General features: G+C 44.5%; 1 protein-coding gene across 1 annotated transcript; it reads right to left on the minus strand.

The window, feature by feature from the left end:
- Positions 1–18,309: 18,309 nt before the first annotated feature.
- On the minus strand, positions 18,310–21,907 carry SSTR1 (somatostatin receptor 1). Its single transcript, XM_014942032.1, has one exon. The coding sequence runs from the start codon at positions 21,682–21,684 to the stop codon at positions 20,479–20,481; it is 1,206 nt and encodes a 401-aa protein (XP_014797518.1). The 5' UTR covers positions 21,685–21,907; the 3' UTR covers positions 18,310–20,478.
- Between the last annotated feature and the right edge of the window lie 51 nt (positions 21,908–21,958).

The following is a 21,958-nucleotide window of genomic DNA, read 5'->3' on the forward strand; positions in this document are numbered from 1 at the left end:
AGTACCGCTGGACACACATTTAACATACAAGTGCAAAGGGCAGCACTCTTGGTCTTTTCCCTGTGATAAACAGAAGAGGAAAAAAGCGATGTGCTATACATCAAGATCCTCTAAAAACTCTCTCTTTCCTATAGCATACATATAATCTAAAGTCTGCTTCTATCTTTTGTGAGCAAACAATGAAGAACATTTAAAATGTTAGACTTTCTTGAGAAGGAAATCCTTCAAGAAAGGCCATTATTTATAAAGGGAAAGGGGGAAAATGCATCAATAAAGCGAACTAGAACCTTTTAAGTCTGGCCAGTCTCACAAAAAGAATGGCAATAAATATTTCTATAAAAGGCATGTTTATCTCCCATAACCTCCATGACAACAATTATTTCACTAGGCTCAGAATATTCTTCCTTCCTTTTATTTTTTTCATTTTGAATTAACTGCTTGTGTAGACAAGCATCTGCTGCCTCTCCATCTCACAGCTGCTCTCTCTCAAATTTATTCTTACTAGTCTGTACCCCTTGCCCATTTTCAAGCAAATACTTCAAGTCTCTCTCTTAAATGGTCAGTCTGGGCAAAAGGCCAGGAAGTGAAATCAACTCTTTACCACTAGATTTCCTTCTATTTTACTTTATTTCCCTAGGAAACTTTGCCTCATCCCAAAAATTCTGCCAGTCCCAGAAGCTCGTTGTATAATTAAGATTCTATAGGAAGATACTAAAAACTAAAAATAAGGTTTCTCACTTCAAACGAATTCCTTAATTTCCAAAAATGCTTTTATTTAGGTGTAAACCTGATAAAAGATTAGAATCCTATAACAGGATATAGGTAAATGAGAATTAATCTCTCATTCATATATTTTGGTTGTTTTTTTTCTAGGATAGTAGGACATCAGAACCGTGCACAACATTTTCCCAGACCTCCGAAACCTATGGTTTATACAAGCTGTGGTTAACGTCCCTACGGACCAGAAAGGAAATGGCATAAAGAAGGTAACAAACTCATTCTGACAATAGTGCTTTTTAAGGACGGCCTTTGAGCCACAAAGTAGCTTTAAGGCTGCAGAAGTCCCTCAGTACACAGTGTGTCTCCCACAGCTGCCTAACGGAATAAGTTTGAAGAACCACATGCCACCTTTGTACGGTAACTGCCTTTCATTTTAGCTGTCACTGTCCTTTACTCTGTGCTGACAGCCCTGCATCGCTGGCGGCAGGCTGCTGGGGGGGCTGCCCAGCTGTGCAAACACGCCTGCGGGCACCACCACCGCCTCACACACCAGCACCTGTGCCACACTGGGCAGCAGCAGCAGGGACACAGCCCCTCGGCTCCCTCTGACACTCTGGTACTTCTGCACTGCTAAATGATCTTATTTTGGTCTTTTCTTTTGATTCCTTCCCTATCATCTTCTTTTTGTGTCTACTCCCCCTTTTCCTGCCTACTCATTTTATTCTGTGCTGCAGCTCTCCATTCCCTCAACTTAACCCCGTGCTGCACTCTCAGCCCTATCTATTCTATTCTATTCTATTCTATTCTATTCTATTCTATTCTATTCTATTCTATTCTATTCTATTCTATTCTATTCTATTCTATTCTATTCTATTCTATTCTATTCTATTCTATTCTATTCTATTCTATTCTATTCCATTCCATTCCATTCCATTCCATTCCATTCCATTCCATTCCTATTCTACAGATACAGATACAAACATCTAAATACAGGTACACACACACAAACACAACTGAAAGCTCAGGTTCTGCAGCGTGCAGACACTTCATATGGACCACTAAAATGCATCAAATCAGTTAAAACTCTGACTACTGCTGGGTGTTTGTCATTCAAGGTACAGAAAAGAGATGACGATGCAGGGAAGGTTGATCATACCATGACACATTTCAGTGCTTTTGCTTTTTTCGACATTTTTAACTGCAAAATGTAGAATGTGGCCATACCTTACATCCAGTACCTGTGGAGCCACTCGTGCCAGTGTACACTCAACATGACGCTCAAATGGGGCAACCAGACAGGGCTATGTAATACAGGAGATGTGAAGAATTTGGAGGCTGGGACAGAACGAGTACGAATTATCCAGTCAACAAAAGGAAGGAGAGTGGGCTAGAGTGCGAATAAGAAATATTTATAGACTACTGTATTTTTGGAAAAGATGTAAAGTGTTTAATTTGAGAGTTCTGGAGTTCATTTCCCCTAGCTAATTACAGGATTGGAATCTTTCTTAATAACTCATTAAAGATGAATGGAAGTGTTAACAGAATACATTATTTTCTTGCATAATTAGTAACGGAAACATGAACATCTAAACTGAACAGGCTTTAAGGAGAACATATGCATACTGGGTACAGCTACAGCCGCATCTTTTTATTTGTTTGGTTTTGCCAGTACAGTCGATCTATTAAATGTCCCTTCAGCAGGCCAGCATTAGTTATATTTTATGTCATAAATGTAATAGATACACCACTGTGTTCACAACAGCAGTTAAACATTATTCCTTATTTTTCAAAAAGTCCCATATCTATGTGATAATGTCATTGGAAATTGTTATTACAGTAGACAGGAACTTGCATGACCCCTGCTGGGTTATCTTTTCCAAACTGTTTAAGTGAACCCTGTGATCTATGCAGTCCTTTTGAGAGATGGCTAATTAAATTCTTACTATCGTGCAAATAAGATATAATAAGACAGATATATAATAAGACAGATATAATACGTTATAATAAGACAGAAATTCTTATTTTCTTTTCTTGTCCTGTTCCCTGGAAAAGTAACAAAAGCCTGTCAGAGTCCACCTGGCATTTTTACTCCCCATTACAAGTTGTTTGACTGAATGCAGGGAAATTCATGAGAAATCTTGGCACACTGTTGAAATGAGTCAGTTCTCATTTACTTCAAGAGCGTTTGATTTTTAACTTAAGTATTTTCTTAAACAATATAACCCTTTAGTGAGAAAATACTTTTCTTTGCTTAAACAGAACTTACATGTGAAATGTAGAGCTGCCTTATTATTTGATAAACCATGTCTTAAATATAGATATCAATCTCATGAAGCACTGAGGAAAGGAGGATTTAATTGCTATATTTTGAGGCATGTTGTCGAACAACTGTGATTCTCACTTTTTCAAAATACCTGTTTCCATTGGGTTGTTTAAATTTCCGTCTATTTCTTAGCAGAGCACTGAAAAATGGGGAATATGTTTTGACTTTACTCACGATAAATTCAGCAGAAGGATGTGTATGTCCTGTAAAGATAATGGTTGGGATGTGGGATGAGGGGAGGGAGGGAGCGAGCTCAAAGGGGCAACGCACCCTCTCCAGTGCCAACCCATGAAGACTCCACAAGGCTGCAGGAAGCTAAAAGGCTGGAGCCACGCAAACAGGCAGTGCTATGCTGCCAGACTATTACTCTTCTGCCTTTTTCGCTCTCTCTCCAAAGTTTCCAACTCCAAAGAAACCTGTATCATCCAACCAACAACAATAGGTTTCTTCATCTGTACAGGACAGGTGATAAAGGGAGGTCCACATTAAGCATCCTTCCTTTACACTAGAAAAGAAGAGACGCTGTAGCTTCTTCTGCTGTTAGACACAGTTTCCAGGTTTGCGGCAGAATGGGCAGACAGATCCATTTCCAGACATTTTCCTGTATCCCCTTTGGGGATAAGAAGTGTCACCAGCCAGCTTAGTGAACTTAGTTGTGCCCTACGGATCGCAGCGTTACGCAGTCATTTTGCTTGTCCCCATCACAGCCAGGCAAATCTCTTTTATTGCGCCATCCATCTACCTCTGCAAAGCAAAATACAGCTCTCTGTAAGAACAGGATTCTGCGTCTCTCTGTGAGACTACTTCTAAAGCAAACATACCCCCTTAAGCCCTGAAGTTGAATGCAGGGAAGAATCCACTCTAAAAGAGAAAAGTAGCTTTATTAATTCAGTTCTTCTCTCATTACTCCTTAGTCAAAATGTACATATTATGATAAGATAGATACATTGACATAATGAAACAAAAAAACTAATGGCTCTTAATAAAATTACAATTAAAGCAAGCCACTGTTTTTTCAAAGGCTCAGATCTTACAGGCAGAAGACTAAGGAATGGCTACAACTAAATAAGGTTTTTACTACTGAGCAAAGCACTACATTAGAACTTGTAATTCAATCAATTAGTCATATGACATTCACATTCATGTAATATTCTTTATATGTAGAAGTTTATTTGCCTCACATGCTGACTGGCACCAGCATTTGTGTGTGAGTAGCTAAACCCCTCTTTCAAAAAAGGATGACTTCCTGAAAAGCCCCACGAAGACACTTTATGAAAATGTTTTATTTACCTAAAATGGATCCAAGAGAATATTCAAAACCAGAGGAAGAACTGTTTTCTGGAGATCTAGTAGACCTGTTATTTTTTAAGTATTTTACAGGACTCTTGGGGGCAGCCAGAGGGGAGAGGAGCAGACACAGAGGCAGATCAAGTAGCCACACAGCTGCCACCTCTAGTGCCTACTGGTGAAAGCCCTCAGCTCTGGCATGCAGGGTTTTCATCCGTCTGTGCGAGTTCCTCCCATGAGACTGGGCTGCTTGGGGCACTGGTGGCTAACCTGTTGTTTCTGAATTGCTGGTTCAAATATAGCCTAGGAAATTAAAGTCATGGCCTGTGTGAAATGAGCTGGTAGTACCCGTCAATTACCTGGCGGGAAGGCCATCCCAGACGGCTCAAATCATGCCCTTGCTGACAGCTGAGAAGGGAAGCAAGGGAGCCAATGTTTTCACAGAATGAGCTGCATTCTCCTCCCCAGGGACAGAGCCTTAGGTTTGAAGCATGAAATGGAAAATTTGGGCCTTCTGCATTATTCCTTCTATTTATAATAGTTACCTTCTATTCAGCTGTAATAAATGAAGTCAATTTTGAAAGAGAAAACAAACTGAAGCTGCAGGTTTGCAGGGGCGTATTAGGCAAAGGCTTTTCAGCATTCCCCAGCAAGAAGGCAGCAGTAAAGTCAACAAGATCTGTGCAAGTCAGTCACAAGCTGGCTGAATGGGACTTATCATCCATTTTTTCCCCTCTGATTCTTCAGAAAGAGCTGAACAGATGCAGAGCGTACTAGCATACTGGAGCAGTGAGGGCATTTTGTGCAGGACTGAGTCCACCTGGAGCCTTGATCCAAGACCACAGAACTCATGCCTCCACAGTCTGCAACTACTGAGGAACCTTACACTTTTTTAATTCCAGTTAGATTATTCATTTCCTGCTTTTTTATCCATTTTTTTCAGGGTATTCAAACGCTAGGAATTTGTATTATATCACACTCACAAAACCAAAACTATCGACAGCGGTTCTTCCAAAGTGAAAGCTGGAAAATGAAAAGCACAGAATACACACGTGGGTTTGGGCCACATAAAACGCCTGGGGAAGATACTCGGATGTGTGCTGTATCTGAATGTAAACCTGAGGCAGCAGCAGACAGACATCACAGTAAGGACTACGGAAACAGGCGACACGTAGGCTGCTGTGGAAAGCAAGGGAAGATTGGTGAGGAGGATTGTAAACACGCTTAAGTTACTTGCAGCTGAAGGTGTCGAAAAACACATGTATGACCCTAACTGTTGTGATTAGTCTTGTGTGCTTGACAAGTTGAACATCTTAGACAACATAGAACTCTGATGGACCCAGAAGCAGCTTACTGAACATGTCTGAGATTCCTGCTCTGCTGTCCGAAAGATCAAAAGCACAGTGGAAAACCATGTCTGCTGGACTCCCTGACACACAGGCGGGAACAGCAGCTTCGAACTCTCTCTCGTGAACCAGGGCTCTCTCTAGCATGGACCAAGCTCTGCGGTGCCTCTGCCTGGGGGCTGCTCTGGAGATTTCCCCTGTTGGCGAGGCAGCGAGGCTGAAGGTACTCTTTGCATTCCATCTGTGGTTTTGTGGGTGTTCCTGCATCCTGCCTGTGTTGGCTCATATAGCTGCCTACAGAGGACCAGTTCCAGCGGATCAGCTAAACCCAGTTAAGAACAACCTACTGGAAGTCAGTGCAGACACCTGGCACGCCATGTGTTTAGGTCAACTTGCTTGCAAACAGAGAGCTCAATCAGATTCTGTAGGAGCCTGGGGGCTGGCTGCCTGGCTTCACCTAACCCAGAAACCTCCATCTTCTGAGGATGAGCTCCTTGAAGCTGGACCACTTTTCTCCTGGAAGCGCTGTGCAACAGCCTGGCAGGATGGGCCCGGGCATCTCCCGCACACAGGCCTGAGATAGGGTTGTGGCCCCGCCGCTGCAGCTCTGGGCCTGGCCACCCCCGCCGGCGGAGCGGGCACCGGCATTTTCCCCCCTCCTCCTCGCCCGAGGCTGGCCCGCCGCCCGCCGGGCAGGGCGAACGCTTCCTGCCTGCGCCGGGAGCCGCGGCCACCCGCCCGCCACCGAGCGGAGGATGTCGAGGTCATCCCCGGCTCCCGACACGTTTCCTCCGGCGGGCCCGGGGGAGGGCCGTGGACGCGGGGCAGGCGCTGGGACGGGACGGGGCGGGCGGCCGGGGCCCAGCTCCGCCACAGCCGTCGGGGCAGCCCTTGCTCCTCGGCCCGCCGCGCCGCCGGGATGAGGCGGGCCGGGCCTTGGTACCTGCTGCTGGCCGCCGCCTGCGCCCTGGGCCAGCCCCCGCCGCCCGCCGCCCTGCGCTGCCAGGCCGCCGGCCCCTGCTTCAGCGCCCACCTGGCCAACAGCTCCTACCCCGAAGCCCGCAGCGCCTGCGGCCGCCGGCGGGGCGACCTGGCCTGGGTCAGCGGCGAGGAGGAGCTGGGGCTGCTGCTGGGGCTGCTGGCCGAGGCGGCGGACAGGTCGGCGGCCTCGCTCTTCTGGGTCGGGCTGAAGAGGAACGCCTCCGCCTGCACCGACGGGGAGCTGCCGCTCCGAGGCTTCTCCTGGGAGGGCGGCGGCGGGGCGGCCCCGCGGGAGGTGCCGGCGGCGCTGGGCCGGTGGGCGAAGGAGCCCGTTCGCTCCTGCCTCACGCCCCGCTGCGCCGGGCTGCACCTGCCGGCGGCCTCCTCCGGTGCCGGTTGGGGCTGGAAGGAGCGGCCGTGCCAGCGGCCGAGCCAGGGCTACGCCTGCAAGTACCAGTACCGGGGGGCCTGTCCCGACCTCCGCCCCGCAGCCGCCCTCCGCCTGGATTACCGCCTCCCCTTCGAGGAGAGCAGCGCCGGCCCCGGCTTCAGCCCGCCGGGCACCGTGCTCAGCGTGGGCTGCCCCGGCGGGGGGGTGGTGCGCTTCACCTGCCAGCCCCAACGGGGCGGCTTCGCCTGGAAGGGGGCCCAGGACCCCCTCTGCCCCTGCGGTTACCGGAGCGCCGGCAGCGGAGGGGACGAGGAGCCCTGTGCGGCTGCGGGGGCGACCACCACCGCGGCGGGCGGTCCCGCGGAGCCTCCGGGTGGCGGGTCCCCGCCACCCGGAGGCTCCGCGGGGCCGCCCGCCGGCGGGGAGAAGCCGGCCGTTCCACCGCCCACTTCTTCCTCCCCCTCCTCTTCTTCCAACTACGTTTTCATCCTGGTGACGGTGGCGGTGGTGGTGCTAGTCATCCTGGTGATGACCGTCCTGGGGGTCTTCAAGCTCTGCTTCAACAAGAAATCCGAGGGCGGCGGGGATAAGGAGCCGCCGGAGGCCGGCAGCAAAGCGGAGGCGGGCTGCGGGGAACCCAGCGGAGAGGACGACTAGCCCCGCGGCGACTAGCCCTCCCCTCCCCAGCTGCCACCCCAAGGCAGGGGTCGGCTGCCCCCACGGCTCTCTCGCCCCCAGCGCGGCTGCCGTGGGGAGCCGAGGAAGAGTCGCCGTGGGACGAGCAGGACTTGCAGGATTGTCAGACGTGGGGGCGTGCGGTGGGGCATTTCTGCAAACGACACCCTTCGCCCCCTTTTCTTTTTTTCCAGGAATTCGACGCCTTTGGACAGTGAAGCGTTTTTGTCGGTCTAAAAAATGCTGACATAAGTAAAACATCACTCTAGCAGCCCGCCCGACAGAACGATTGCTTGTCAGCAGCTGCAACAGTCGTGGGCTTTTATCCTCTCAGAAACCGTTCTTTGGGTGCCCTACTTGGCACAAGTGTAAAGGAGACCAGTTTGGGCGCTCACATCTTTTAATTTAGAAGTCACTCCTTATCTGAGTGGTACTTGGAGGGTCTCGTTTGCTGTCTAATTGCTGGAGCGTTTGGAGAGGTGAACTGCCATGATTTTGAAGGAAACTGTGACCCATACTTTTTCAGACTGACATTCTTATAAATGAAGAGCATTTCTATACTTAGAAGGTCATTAAATTGCTGAGGAAGTGGGAGGTTAATGGGGAGTCAGTTTTATACTTCAGCTGATGAAAAGAATAAAGGATGATTTAAAACTTAAGTAGCTGCTCTGTTTGTTTGTGTCCCGATTACTTCATACAATATTAATTTTTACTGTAGGAGAACAGTTTCAGTTGCAGTGTTTCTCCTCAGGTGCGTCGGTACAAAACTTGGTTTCTGCGTGCTGTATGTGGCTCCCTTAGAATCAAATCAGACAAGGTGCTGATAAACTTCGCACTTTGGAAATGAGTTTACGTTGGTCCAAATACATCATGCAAATCCCGTTCTTTTTAGTCAGGTGTATTGTTTTCTATGGAGTCCCTTGAGTGTAAGGAAAGACGGATTTGCCCTTTGTGCCCCTTTCTAAATGAGGTAAACACTTCCTGTGTGATTTCCCTTGGGAACTCCTGTAGAGCAGCTTGCTTTCTGGTCGCAGAAGTTGCTTTCTTTGCAGTTCCTAGTGCTGATGCTCAATCCTTATTATTATGGTGTTGGTTTTCAATTAAAGTGGTAATGCTAAATATTGATTCAAGGTTTTCTGAGTGCAGTAAGACACAAGTAACCGGATCTCCTCCATGCCTTTTGGGGTGCGGGGAGGGTAGGGAAATATTTTCATCCCTTGAAAGAACTTTAAGCTCTGAGATGTTCTTTTTAAAGATGCTTTTTGTTTGTTTGCTTTCCTCTCTTTGGAGCTGACCTGACTACTGCTTTCATTTTGTCACTTTCCTGTTGAGTTTGGAGAAATCCATTTCAAACAATAATGTGTATTATTACCTATTTTTCTTGCAAGCAAAGACTTGAAGATTAATCTGGTGCAAACATCTGCTAAGGATGAAGTATGACATAGTGTGGGTTTTTTCTTTTTCCCCCTCTCTCCGCTTAATGATGATAGGCTCTTGCTATCTGGGAAACAGTCTTTTGCTTTTGTTAAGGGGATCCCAGACATTTGTGAGCCATCAGGCTGCCTATAGTCATAAATTCCACCATATCATGACAGGAAAGAAATCCAGCTAGGTCAGAATGCTACTTGTCAAAAAGCTGTCTCATAACCTGCATTCTTTTCTAGTCTGTTTATCTGATATTTGTATTTCAGAAGGCAGACATTTTTTAGCTTCAGTAGGAGGCTTAATTCTACATTCAGATGCGCATAGATTTGGAAAATGACTTAGCCACTAATGCCTTTTGTCTTAATACCACCCGTTACTGTCACTGTAAGTAATTTGTTTTAGGTGGCAGTATGTGGAGCTCCGTTCTTCTCCTAGGAACTGTATAAGCAAATAGCAACTAAAATGAATGAAAGCCTCCCTAAGTTACTATGTTTTCCCCTTTCCCACATATCAGGTGGCTGAACTCTTAGTGGGACTGTACAACTGTCCAGGTATGTTTTTCTAAGCTCTAGAAATACTCTCATTCCCTGTTTCAGGGCTCTTACCAAGCCCACAGCCAAATGCCGAGTTAAGCGCCTGTAACTGACTGCTTCTTTCGGCGTCGCTCAGGATTTGACTCAGACTATTCAGTTAAAATGTGCAAGGTCATGCTCTTGCAAGCCATGAACCCGTCTCATTTTATTATTCTCATTTCGCTCCTTTGCCTTGGCTACCTGTGAAATCAAGTTTTGATTTTCAAAGTTCTTCTTACACTCAAGATTCAGAATTAAGCATTAGACACTTCTCTAAAGGACTGCACAAGGATACTGTTATGTTTTCCCTGGTCTATAATTTGACTCAGCTGAAACCAGACTGTTTTGCATCTAAGGAGGGGATCCATTTCACCAGGTGTAGACATCTCTAACAGCTCATCCAGACTTGTCTGCTCACCTGGATTCCCTTACAGCCCATGGAGAGAAGTATGTACTTACAATTTTTCTCATTTTAGACAAGATACTGAAAACAGGGTTAATGAATTGCATCCTACAAGTGCCATTGCTCTACATCAACTGTAAAGAAAGCCTAGGAAGGCTACTCATATTTAAATGCCTGTAAAACACACATCTAAAATAAAATCAGAAAAATCAGCTAACCCAAGTCTCCAGCTGTGCAAGTCACTTTTCTGAAAGCAAGCTCACAGTGCCTTGTGTCCCTTCAAGGCACAGGTAAATGACCATAATTTTACCATAGCTTCTATTGTTTTTCCATGTTAGAGATTCTTGTTATGTCTATTTGGGTTTCTACCTTCTTTTTGAAGTCAGTAGAATGCAAAACCAATAGGATTGGTATTTTCAAACCTGAGCAGGTTTGAAATTCATTAATTTCTCTTCCTCTAGTTAGGAGAATAAGTAAGGTCAGTGTGAGTACAGATAATCATAATAAGGGCTGATATAATAAAAGTGTCTGATTATGAAATTGGATGCGTTTAATTCTTATATCATATGTAAAACACACAATCAAATGTAAATATCTTTCCAAAACATAGCAGAAATGGAGACAAATCTTGACTTTTTCCCTCATGTTACATACATGTCCTTTGACTAAACATATTGTATAAGCATATTATATTGCACCTGATTTTCCAGTAAAGGAAAAATATTATTTCGATCCATATTAAAACCATATAAATCACATATAAACCTTTTATCTGTGAGTTTTACAATGGATATGTTTGCATGGGAGATTTTAAATAGTTTAATACTTTCAAATGCAGTGATTCATATTAAATGCTTTGCTTTTTTTTAAATTGTAAATTCCCTGGGGTAATAGCTAGTGTTGTAGACCCCAGCTCTTGGTTAGAGGACTGGGTATAATAATAACACTAGTGAAATAGTGGACACAAGAATGGTGATTTCTGCAGTGAGTATGAATGTCCAAACCTCTCACCTTTCACAGTGGTCTAAGCACTGTCCCCTGCTGCCAATTATTAATTGCTAATTTTTAGATTTCCTTAATTCCTCCAAAGATAGTTTGACTGGTAGGCGTATCATTTATCAGCTGTTCGTTTTATTCATGAGCATGTGATGAATTTTTAATGGTTTGTATTCATCAAATAATCAGAAGTAAAATTTTAATTTCCCCCAAATTTGTAATAATGATTTATACTGCTGAGGGCTTGATTAAGTGTGTAATGGGATTAAAATGAAATCTAAAAGTGGACATGGGCAAAATTCAAATACTTCAAAGATTTTTTTCTCCTTTTTTAAATGTAGTATAGAGTTAAAGAAGATTTAAAAAATGAATGGATTCTGTGCTTCCCCTAGGAAGCAAAATTTCCTATCACTTAATCATTTTTTTTCATGTTTTCAGACCTCATTATCTTTCCTCATTTATTGCATGGAGCTTAATCACTGGTACATGCAACTTAATTCCTTCTAGAAATAATATTTTCTATTTCTTCAGGATGTGGACATTTATCAAGGCTGTAGAGTGGTGATTCATACATTTCACTAATGATATATAACTGACTTGAAAAGCAAACACAGCAAGGCAGCAGCAGTAACCACTCTGCCAGGGTTTCAAAAGAGGTTAAACTTCATGCCTTTCTTTCTTCCCCCAGTATGCAGCCTTGCCTTTCCCCTCTGGACTTGTAGAGTTATGGAAAGTGAATGTTAACAGGGAGTCATCTGTTTGCAAGCAAGTCTTCTCCCTTTGCTGTAGTGCAGACTTGAAGGACTGCTTGGCTGTAGGTGAGGTACCTAAACTCTGGCTGCATATTTTTTCAGGTGTTTGATACTCAAAATTTGGTGGTTTGTGAACAAATAAACATTGTCACTCGTTAATCCAGGAACAGCACATGGGGTGTCAGAAAAGTATGGGTTTGTTTTTTGAATGTAACCAGCAGGTCTTGTGTTTTGGACTGATAAGAATGCGTTACGCTGTTCTCTGGAACATAAATAACATGGGAGCATAAGTCACCTAAGTCAATAATCTCTCTCTCACAATAGCAAATGCTTTAGGAAATAGAATAGGAAACCTGACATCTCTAAGTGACACTTCTACTGGGTACTCTAAGGTTGTGAGACTTTGAGTTTGAGACTGACTTCACGTCACACTTGGTAGACTTCCACCAACTTGTCTGTTGAGTTTGGATTTGATTTATTGCTTTTGGCATCCAACCATCCTGTATCAATTAGTTCCACAATTTATTTACATGTGACATAAAAAAGGAGACCAGTTCATCACTTTGATTTTCCACACCATACACTCCTTACACTCCTTCACTCCTCTCTATCCCAGGCTGTGGAGTCTATTCAGTTCTTTTTTAGGAACAATTCTAGAGATCTGATTGTTTTATTATTCTTTTTTGCACCTTTTCTTATACCATTAGATTCCTTGTGAAATCCAAATTTAGAAACTGTTGGAGATTCAGGTACAGTATAGTCTTCTATAATGGCTTAACAGTATTTTCTGGTTTTTAGAAGTTACTGATATAACCATTTCTTTTGATGGCTGCAGAGAACTGTGCTGATGTTTTGAAAGAATTATCCCTTCATCAAGGAATTCCTTCTGAATTCTTAGGGGAGCACAAGCCTTTGCTAATAGTTTTGTACCATCCACAGACTGACTTACTCCTACAAACTTTTCATTCTGATGAATTTCCACAGACCTATCCTTGCCCCTCTTCCAAATTAAAAAAGAAAAGTCCATAATGAACAGAGGCAATGAGATTTCATGGATTTTTCCCCGTGGCTCTTTCTTCCAGAAACACTCTTAAGTACAATCATTATTCAGCAGCAGTAAGTACACTGTTTGGTTTCCTGCTCTACTGGATTTTGCATTGGTATTTATGCAGATGTTCCTCAAATATTATTTTTTGCCCTGCTTTAAAATTGTACTATTTATTTGCTAAAGTTCAGCTTTTCTTCTATTTTCTTTATTTGTACTTGATTTCAACTTTAAATTATGTCCTTTTCTGTAGTATACCAGTTTTAGATTTCTTGAGGGGAATGTGGTCTTCTAATGTCTTCTTTTGATAGGTAATATGTGTTTAATCTGATCCCCTAATATCATTAAGTAGTCTCAGTGCCACTTGCAAGCCTTTACCTTTCAGCTGTTCCTTTCAATTTCTTTTTAGCTTCCTTCTTAATTTATATGCAGCTGCCTGCTTTGAAATTGAACATTAGCATAGTGAAGCCAGGTCCTGCTTTATAGTGCCTGGACTCCATTCTTTTTTCTCTTTTCTTAACAAAATAACCTCTCCTGGCCATCCCACCCTTGATTTTTCTCCATTTCAGATTCCTTCTTTCTAAGGCTGTTCAGTGTCATATATCCACCAGTTTTGCCATCTTTCATCTCCATTTTCCTCAAATGTACTCAGTCTTTTGCCCTGATGTGAATCTGTCTTGAATGTTTTGCCTGTTCTTGTGTGACAACCCACAAAGCCCTGCAATCTTTCCACCTTCTTTTCCACCATAAACAACAGGAACAACAACAGTGATAATCAAAACCCCACCTGTCCCCCACACCTGTAACAATTTCACAGACAAACATATGAGAAAGCAATTCCCATAACTTTTCTTCCTAGTTAATTGATGAGGATTTTGTACAATCTTGGATTAGTACAAGTAGCAGATGAGACTCAATTTCTTCTGGACTCATTATGCGATCAGTTAACAGCTACTGGCATGAAAATTAAAACAAAGTATATACTGTGCCATCAAAAAAAACCCAAACCATTCTCTGTGTTTCTTATCTTTGTTTTCACTGAATTTTCTTTCATTCATTTATTTGGTCTTGCAATTGATTTGTGTAATTTGTATGACTCTAAGGCATGAACCATAGACTAGATCTTTAGCTGATGTAGCTGTTCAAAACATCGCTGAAATCAGTTACTGACTAAGAGTCTTCAGTGGGTAAATAATCAACTTTTCTTATGAAGACACTCAAGTTTGTAGAAAGAATACAAAATGGTATAGAGAATATAAGGCATAAGATAATAAGTATGTTTTAATTTCAAAGTTGTTCTAGTTTTCATGAAGACATATGAAACTCTTCAAAAATGTCTTTTTTTTACAATTTTGTACAGTCAGTTTAGCTTCTAAAAGTGTCTTCTCTTTGTGTGACTAAATGATATACAAAATAATTCTGCTGCAATGTTAGGAAAATAAACTCACGGATACTAGTATTGATTTTCTGCTCAATAATGCAGTACTTTTCAAATTTTTCTTTTATCCATTCCTTGTCTCTTATTGACTGGATAAGGGGGAAAGTTCCATCTATGTCTGTTTTTAACAGAAAGCAACAAGATCCCCAGCCTTTAGCTGGTGCTCTGATAGACAATGCATTTTTTGTATACATTTACAATGTATTAGAACTTGTTTGTGCCAATTAAATAATGAAAAGACCATAATCATAGCCTCAATTTGTTTTCTGGTTTAGATCTCAGATGGAGATATTCATCTTATCCTAGCTGAGGAAAGGTGTGTTTGGTCCATGTAGTAGGCATAGGTGGCAAAGTGCTGGGCAATTGCAGCTGTCAGGGATAGCTGGCAAACTCTGGACTGTCTGAACATCAAAGGGATATCTCCAAATATGGCCACTCCTGCTCCAAATCAAACACTAGTCATGCTTTTTTCCTCAAGACCTCCTTCTCCTCCCAGCTCCAATCTCTCCAGCCATGGACTCACCTCTCTATCAGAATTAATGCCCCAATTTCCTCCACAGATCAGAGCAGCACAAAAGCGAACCATAGACTTACTATTGCCTAATTAGTAAAATCATGCTGCCTAACTGGAATCTGAATTTTACTAATCATGAATTCCTTTATAACTAATATCCATTCTAATTCATCCCTTTACATGTTGGATGATGGACAAATAGGATGTTTTTGTATTTTATGAGAAGGAAGCATATGGATGCAGATGTGGGGTGTGTGTGTGTTTACACTCATGGATGCTTGCTTCGTGCAGCTTTGCCACATTTTGAACTCCTCCAGTTCACCAGCCATCCTTTGAGCTCGCCGATGCAGATTTGAGTACCTGTGAGTCCTGCGTGAATCAGTTGAACTTGTGGCCCGTTGCTTTTACCAATGTGTGGGCACAGGCACCGCCATTGCTCAATGTTGTTCAGCATGATGAAGTGCAGGGCGTTAGAGCACCCTCGCAGAAGCTGGCAGCTTCCCTCTGCGCTGCCTCACAGAGTTTTATGATTGCTAGGGCCCACACGTGCACTGGAAAGAGCACTGTCACCAACAGTGCAAGCAGAGCCAGTACAACCCAATTACTGTGATCGTCACAGTGATCGGCAGGTCCCAAGTCATAAATCTGGTGATTCTTATCTGTCCAACTCCTGTATGCTATGCATTTGGGCACTTATCTGAGCCTTCCTAGTTAGGAAGCTCAAGAACCCACAGAGCAACCTGAAGACATATCACACAGCATAAGAACCTGTATAAAAAAGACTTTTTTGGGGGAAAAGGGAGAGTAGAACAGGTTGTCTCTACATTTATATTGCTTTCAAGGTGACTGTACCCGTCATAGACTTGAGAAGCATATAATGACAAATGTATTCCATCCAGACTGGAAATGAAAACCTATATATCTCAGGTAGGATACACCACCTTGTTGTCTCTGCTTCATGGCCACTTGCTACTCTGCCAAACCCAGATTTTAGGCTTTTGGGGAAACAAGGTTAGAAGTGGGTGGGCACAGTTAACTTTTATTGAAAAGCATCTTTCTTGTCAAAACTGTGCTTGGTTTGTAGCCGTCTAGTGACATACTTTGAAATACTTTCTAGTTCACCTGTTCTTCTTGGCTATTTCTCTCTACAAAATATAACATCTAAAAGCATTATTCTTAAAGAGAAATCTAATTAGTAAATTACCCTTTCTTCCTGTGGCTTAGCTGCAGGTATCGTCCAACAGGGCTCTGTTGAAGAGGATGGAAGTGCTAAATACACAACGCAGTAAAAATATTTTATTCTCCTCTAGAGATTCATAATTCACATTCTTGCCTGTAGAGCCCTGGAGTCAGGTAAGGTTTCCAGGGGCTGAAAAATCACAGAGACTAGAACATTGGATTGATGTTTCTTTCTTGGCCAGTTTCTTCTGCTTTTTTTATTTTAAATTATTTTCCTTAGATTTTTTGGCAGGATTTTAAGACAGTAATTTACACTGCTGTTCTGGAAATACGGCAGAGAAAAGTCAAATATTACATAACTTATTCATCAATAGGTCATTTTATTTCAGTAAGATTTAGTTTAATATTTAAAATTAGAAAGGTGATTTTTGGAAACTGGTTAAAATATAGTATATGGTCACAGTGTTGGCAGAGTGTGCCGCATACATTTAAAATGCAGACTTTTAATTTTTCAGTAACAACCAGAAAACCTTTTATTTTATTCTGATTCACTGGAAACTTGGCATTTCACAAATGCTTACATTAATTTCAGCAATCCGATTCTCCTTCTCTGTGAAGAAATCAGATGGGTTCTTTAGGTGTCAAATGCAAAGAAACCGTACGCTGCGTGATATTCCCCGCTATAGGGACCATCTCAAGAGGCAGAAGCCATCAGATGTGGCCATCACCTGTTTCCTCCATGGTCCAGATACGAAGTGCCTCTGTGAGCAGCCTGGTTCAAGCCCAGTAACTGCACACAGCAGCCAGCCCCAGGGTTATGAGATGGGTCTTTGCTGCTCTCTGGGAAGCCTAGTGAGGAAGGAGAGAAATTCTTCTTTTTAATTGGGAAAATGCTGCAGAAGTACCTGATGTATATGCCGGGTGAAGACCACTCTCTCTGTGTGTCCCCCAGGAAACAGCCCAGTCCATGGACAGGTGCTGTTCAGAGCTGTCACACTGTTGCATAGAGGTTTAAGGCTAAACAAAGAACAACAAAGTCGCATGGATTTCAGTGGCACAGGGACAATTTCCATGACAAAAGGTGTGCAGTGTTTTAAAAACATTAAACTCATGGGAAAAATGCAGCAATATACTACAGGATATAAATTACAGTTCAGCCATTTGTATATTAATTATGTTACAACTGTATCAAGAGACAAAATGTCACCAAGAAATACGTCACTACTCTTTTTTTTTCAGTTAATTAAGCATGAGTTCAAATTGTTTTCATATGAAATCTGACGACCCTTATTTGCAATTTGGAAAGCACTAAAGGGATTTCTGTTTGTTTTCTGGTACACATTATTTCATAAGGACAACTTCCCCCCCCCGGTAGTTATGTTGTACTATTTAGAATAATAACAGAATGAACTAACTTTTTCTTCCAAAGCAAATTAAGTGTGATTTACAGCTGTTGATCACCTCTCCCACTGCCAAAGTCAAACTAAACTCAGGGTGAAAAATAGCAGGAAGAACTGTTATTTTAGGGTAAACAGATTTTTGTTTCCAGCTGCAACTGCACAGGGTGTTTCAGCCAGTAATCATACGGGCACTGCTGGCTGGGGGAGAATCCGTGCCTCCATCTGCAGGAAAGCCTGCCATCTACTGAGGCACCCACAGCCTCTGCCGCAGCTCCCAGACACTCTGCCCAGTACCCACATCACCCCTCTGCCCCTTTCAGCCTGGGAGAGCTGAAATTAAAGTGCATATGCGAGTAGGTGTGCAGGTGTCCATCACAGCTTTGTTTACAGGCAAAGTGGAAAAAAAAAAAAGAAATAGGAAAAAGAAACAAAACCAGGGTCAACTTTTTATCAAAGCTGAGTATTGGGTATGAATCACTGTTTCTTAACTTTTGCTTCATCGTGTCTGATGTTAAACAAATCCAACAGTAGAAAGTAGACTGACTCTCTAATTAATCAGACAATACGTAACAATATGCCTGGGTGAAAAAGACCATATGAGATTATGAGATTTTTACCATTTTGAAGAGATTGAGAGTGAGGGTTTTACGTGAAGCTCTACAAATAGCATCGTGTGGTATCGTGGAGCATTTTACTGTTTTGACAGCTGTTTGGTTTCTGTGAAAAGTTAAGTAAGCTGATAAAGATATTTCATCCTCTCTTCCCCCCATATGTGCATGTAAAACATTACCAAAATTAATATTTGCATGTTTCCTTTAAATGAGGTCCACTGGGAAGTAAAAGAAACGAAACTGTACAATTGTTAAAGCTTTTCACAAAGTATTTTAATAAGGATGTAACAGTTCCACATTAGCAATTTTTAAACTAAAAAGAGCTGACTCACAGTCCATTGAAGTGAATTAAGTTTTTTTCTCTCATTTCCATGGGCTTTGAATCAGACAATTTTGAAATACTAAAATCATACATTCATTTAGCAGTACCTAATTTTTGGTGAAGAAATGTACAAAGTAGTATCCTGCTTTTTGCTGCAGAGAAAAGTTAAAGGGTGTAAGTTAACAAAAACCTGTGGTAAGTCCACGACTGCAAATGCTAGATGCCTTAATTGTCAACCTTACACTTAACACTGTACTTAAGCACCATTGCTACCAGTACAATGCTACGGGTATGCTGCTACTAGAGATTTTCCCCAATCTCTTGCTTCAGATTGCCAGTAGTTATAATTAATACAACCACGGTATTGTGCTAGAGAAGTGATTTATCACAGCTACTGGGAGACCTGCCACCGTGTGACACCGTTAACGTAGGTGGCAGAAAGCAAAAAACAGAGCTGCTTATTTCCACACAGTCCGTACCAATTCTTACGTCTGGGGTAAGAGGGAGTGGGAATAGAAGGTTCTGTTTAATCAGCTGTCATTTATCAAACAAGAAAGCTTCGTTTGTCTATATGAAAATTGTTCTGTCATAAGAGAGAAAATTCAAGCAAGAGAATTATTGTGGGGGACACAATGTCGATGAAAGAGATAGAAAAAGTGACAACCCTTTTATCTGAAAGGGAGCCTTCTTGAGCATCACCCATTTTAAATGCAACCTTGCAAGTAGCCACCATAGACATAAGTACACGGTATAAATTGCTTCAGAGAAACACGTCCACAACACAGTGACAAGAATCAAATAAAAAAATCAAACAAAAAGACGTCTGGCACACACTAAAAACAACAATTCTCAGAAATGAAACATTAAGAAGCTCTGGGCCAGTATATTACATTAGCAACATATGAAATCCATTTAATCTTTTTTAGTGCAACATAAGAAACTGTAGCTAGGGTAATAGCTAGTATCAAACAGCTACTTTTTTTGTCAAGTATTTATTTCAGAGCCTGATGGAGATTTTGAAACGAACCCCTCTTTTTTCCATGTAGGCTAAAGTGACTTTGTGGCCACCCGGGTCATTCCAAACTGTCTCAGCTCCCTTCGTCGCTGTTTCACGGCTGATGGAGCAGGCGCAAGACAATGGCTTCACAGTCTAGTGCTCCCTTTAAACTTTATTATTAGCACACTTTATTGTATGGATGGACACATTCAGACATTTCCCAGCTCAGTGCTCCCCCTGACTCCCGGCTCAGTGCTCTGCTCCCTCTGAGTCACGGGACTGTTTATCCCCCGTTACCAGCAACCTGCTGTGCAGCTCCGAAGCACAGCAATAATAATAATAATAATCAGATATTTTTTTTTAAAGACCTTTTCTGCCCTGCTTCCCCCGAGCGTAGCACAGAGAGCCAGAGCCCCAGTGAAGTGGGAGCTGTCTGCAAGGTGAAAGACGGGTCCATGACTATGCTGCTGCTTTTCTCAGGGCTTTTTTTGCTCCCCTCTTTCTTTTTTATTCCTATGGGGGGGGGACAGAAAGAGGCTACTTGCTCCTTCCTGGGGGAGGGCAAGGTGTGGGGGGACTTTTTCCAGCATTTCTGCTCTCTGAAGGGGAGGTGCGTACCCACAGATGCTGAGCAGGGTCCCTTTCCATCGGGAGGGAGTCGGAGCCTGAACGCTGGGGCTCGGCTGAGGCAGGATTGACTCAGTGGCCGGGGGGGGGTCCCGCCAACCGAGGGGGAGGGCAACCTGTACAAAAGATGAGGGGAGAGCCACTGTGGGACCTGTACAGCCACTCGTCAGATACAGAGGGGTGGCAGAGCGTGGCTGCCAGACCCTAAGTCAACCCACGAGTGTGGCAATTTACTAAGGGGGTGCCAAAGCCTCAGCGAACGCACCCGCTCTCAAGGGAGGCAGACAGGGGGCAAGGGAGGAAGGGGCAGCAGACCGAGGACGTGGAGTTTTCTTCACTCCTTCTTATGCCAAACACCACTGTTGGTGGGCAGGACCGAAACCCCCTCCCTCCCAGCCTCCCCATGCCACAACCCTGGCCTCGCTCACCCTCCTGCAGGGGGGCAGTAGGGGAGCTGGGGTCAGGAATGCTTCCTCAGAGGGTGGTAATCCTGGAGGTGCAAGTGCCGTTTCTGTACATGCTCCCTGACTCCAAGTTGTCCGGGGGAAAGTCCTCCACACTGTATGCCCTGCTTTTGAGAGCAGTGGCATAGTAGTCAATGGGCTCCTCTGCAGCATTGTCCATCCAACTGAGGCAGAGCAGCCGCTGGAAGGACCGCTTGAAGTTGTCTGAGAGAAAACCATAGAGGATGGGGTTGGCACAGCTGTTGGCATAGCCCAGGATGACGGAGAGCTGGCTGATGGTGGCATCGTCCTGCTCTACGAAGACATTGACCAGCTGCACGATGTAGAAGGGCATCCAGCAGATGACAAAGACCATCACCACCATCATGACCATGAGGGTGATCTTGCGCTCTGAGCGTTTGCGTTGCTGCCAGCCAGCCTTCAAAGCCACCATGCGCATCTTGGCAATGATGAGGATGTAGCAGAGGCAGATGGCCACCACAGGCAGCAAGAAGCCCATCAGGAAGGTGTAGACCACAAAGACCACCAGCCACCTCTGGGTGGGCTCCGGCATGAGCATGTTGCAAGCCACCGTTCCATCACTGTTGGCTGCTGTATTGGAGAAGATGATGATGGGCAGGATGATGAGGATGGAAAGCACCCAGACACCCAGATTGACCATCTTAGCCACAGTGGGCCGGCGGTACCTAGCTGCCTTGATGGGGTGCACCACAGCGATGTAGCGGTCCACACTGAGCACGGTCAGGCAGTAGATGCTGGTGAACATGTTGATGGCATCCACGCTGAGCACCAGGCGGCAGAGGAGCGAGCCAAAGGGCCAGTGGTGCAGCAGTGTGGAGGTGACCAGAAAGGGGACGCTGAGCATCAGCAGCTCGTCCGCGATGGCCAAGTTGAGGATGTAGATGTTGGTGGCCGTCTTCATCTTGGCATAGCGTAGGATCACGTAGATGACCATGGAGTTGCCGCACAGCCCCACCAGGCATACCACGGAGTAGATGAAGGAGATGAGGATGGCGCTGCCCTGAGACTCACTCAGGGTGCTGTTCGGGGCGCCAGAGGAGTTCCTGCCGCCCGAGTCCATGCCCCCCGCCGCCGCCGCCTCCTCCGAGGCGCTGCCTGCTCCGCCGCCACCGCTGTCACTGCCGCCGCTGTCGCCGCCGCCGCTGTGGCTGCCTGCACCGCCCGGAAGCCTGGTGCAGGTGCCATTGGGGAGCATCCTCTGTCCGGACCTCCCCGCCCCCGGCTCAGAGCAGCCGTCGCCTGCCGCTGGCCGGGCTCGCCATCCCGGCGGTGCCGCTCGCCCGGCGGCTCCGGGGCGCTGGCATTGGGGACGGAGGCGGCTGCCGGCGCCGCCCGCTCCGAGCGGCAGTAATTGCCGCTCCCCGGCTGGTGAATGATTAATAGGCAGCGGCGCGTCACCGGCTACGAAAAGGAGGAGGGAAAGAGAAAAAAAAAATATGCCGGAGGAGACGTAAGTGGGTGTCCCTCCC

Source organism: Calidris pugnax, unplaced genomic scaffold (assembly GCF_001431845.1).
Source record: "Calidris pugnax isolate Ruff unplaced genomic scaffold, ASM143184v1 scaffold56, whole genome shotgun sequence".
Lineage (NCBI taxonomy): Eukaryota > Metazoa > Chordata > Aves > Charadriiformes > Scolopacidae > Calidris > Calidris pugnax.

What these genes read in the sequence shown, in the direction of transcription:
- SSTR1 (XM_014942032.1), bottom strand. Translation starts at nt 21,684, where the DNA reads ATGCTCCCCAATGGCACCTGCACCAGGCTTCCGGGCGGTGCAGGCAGC.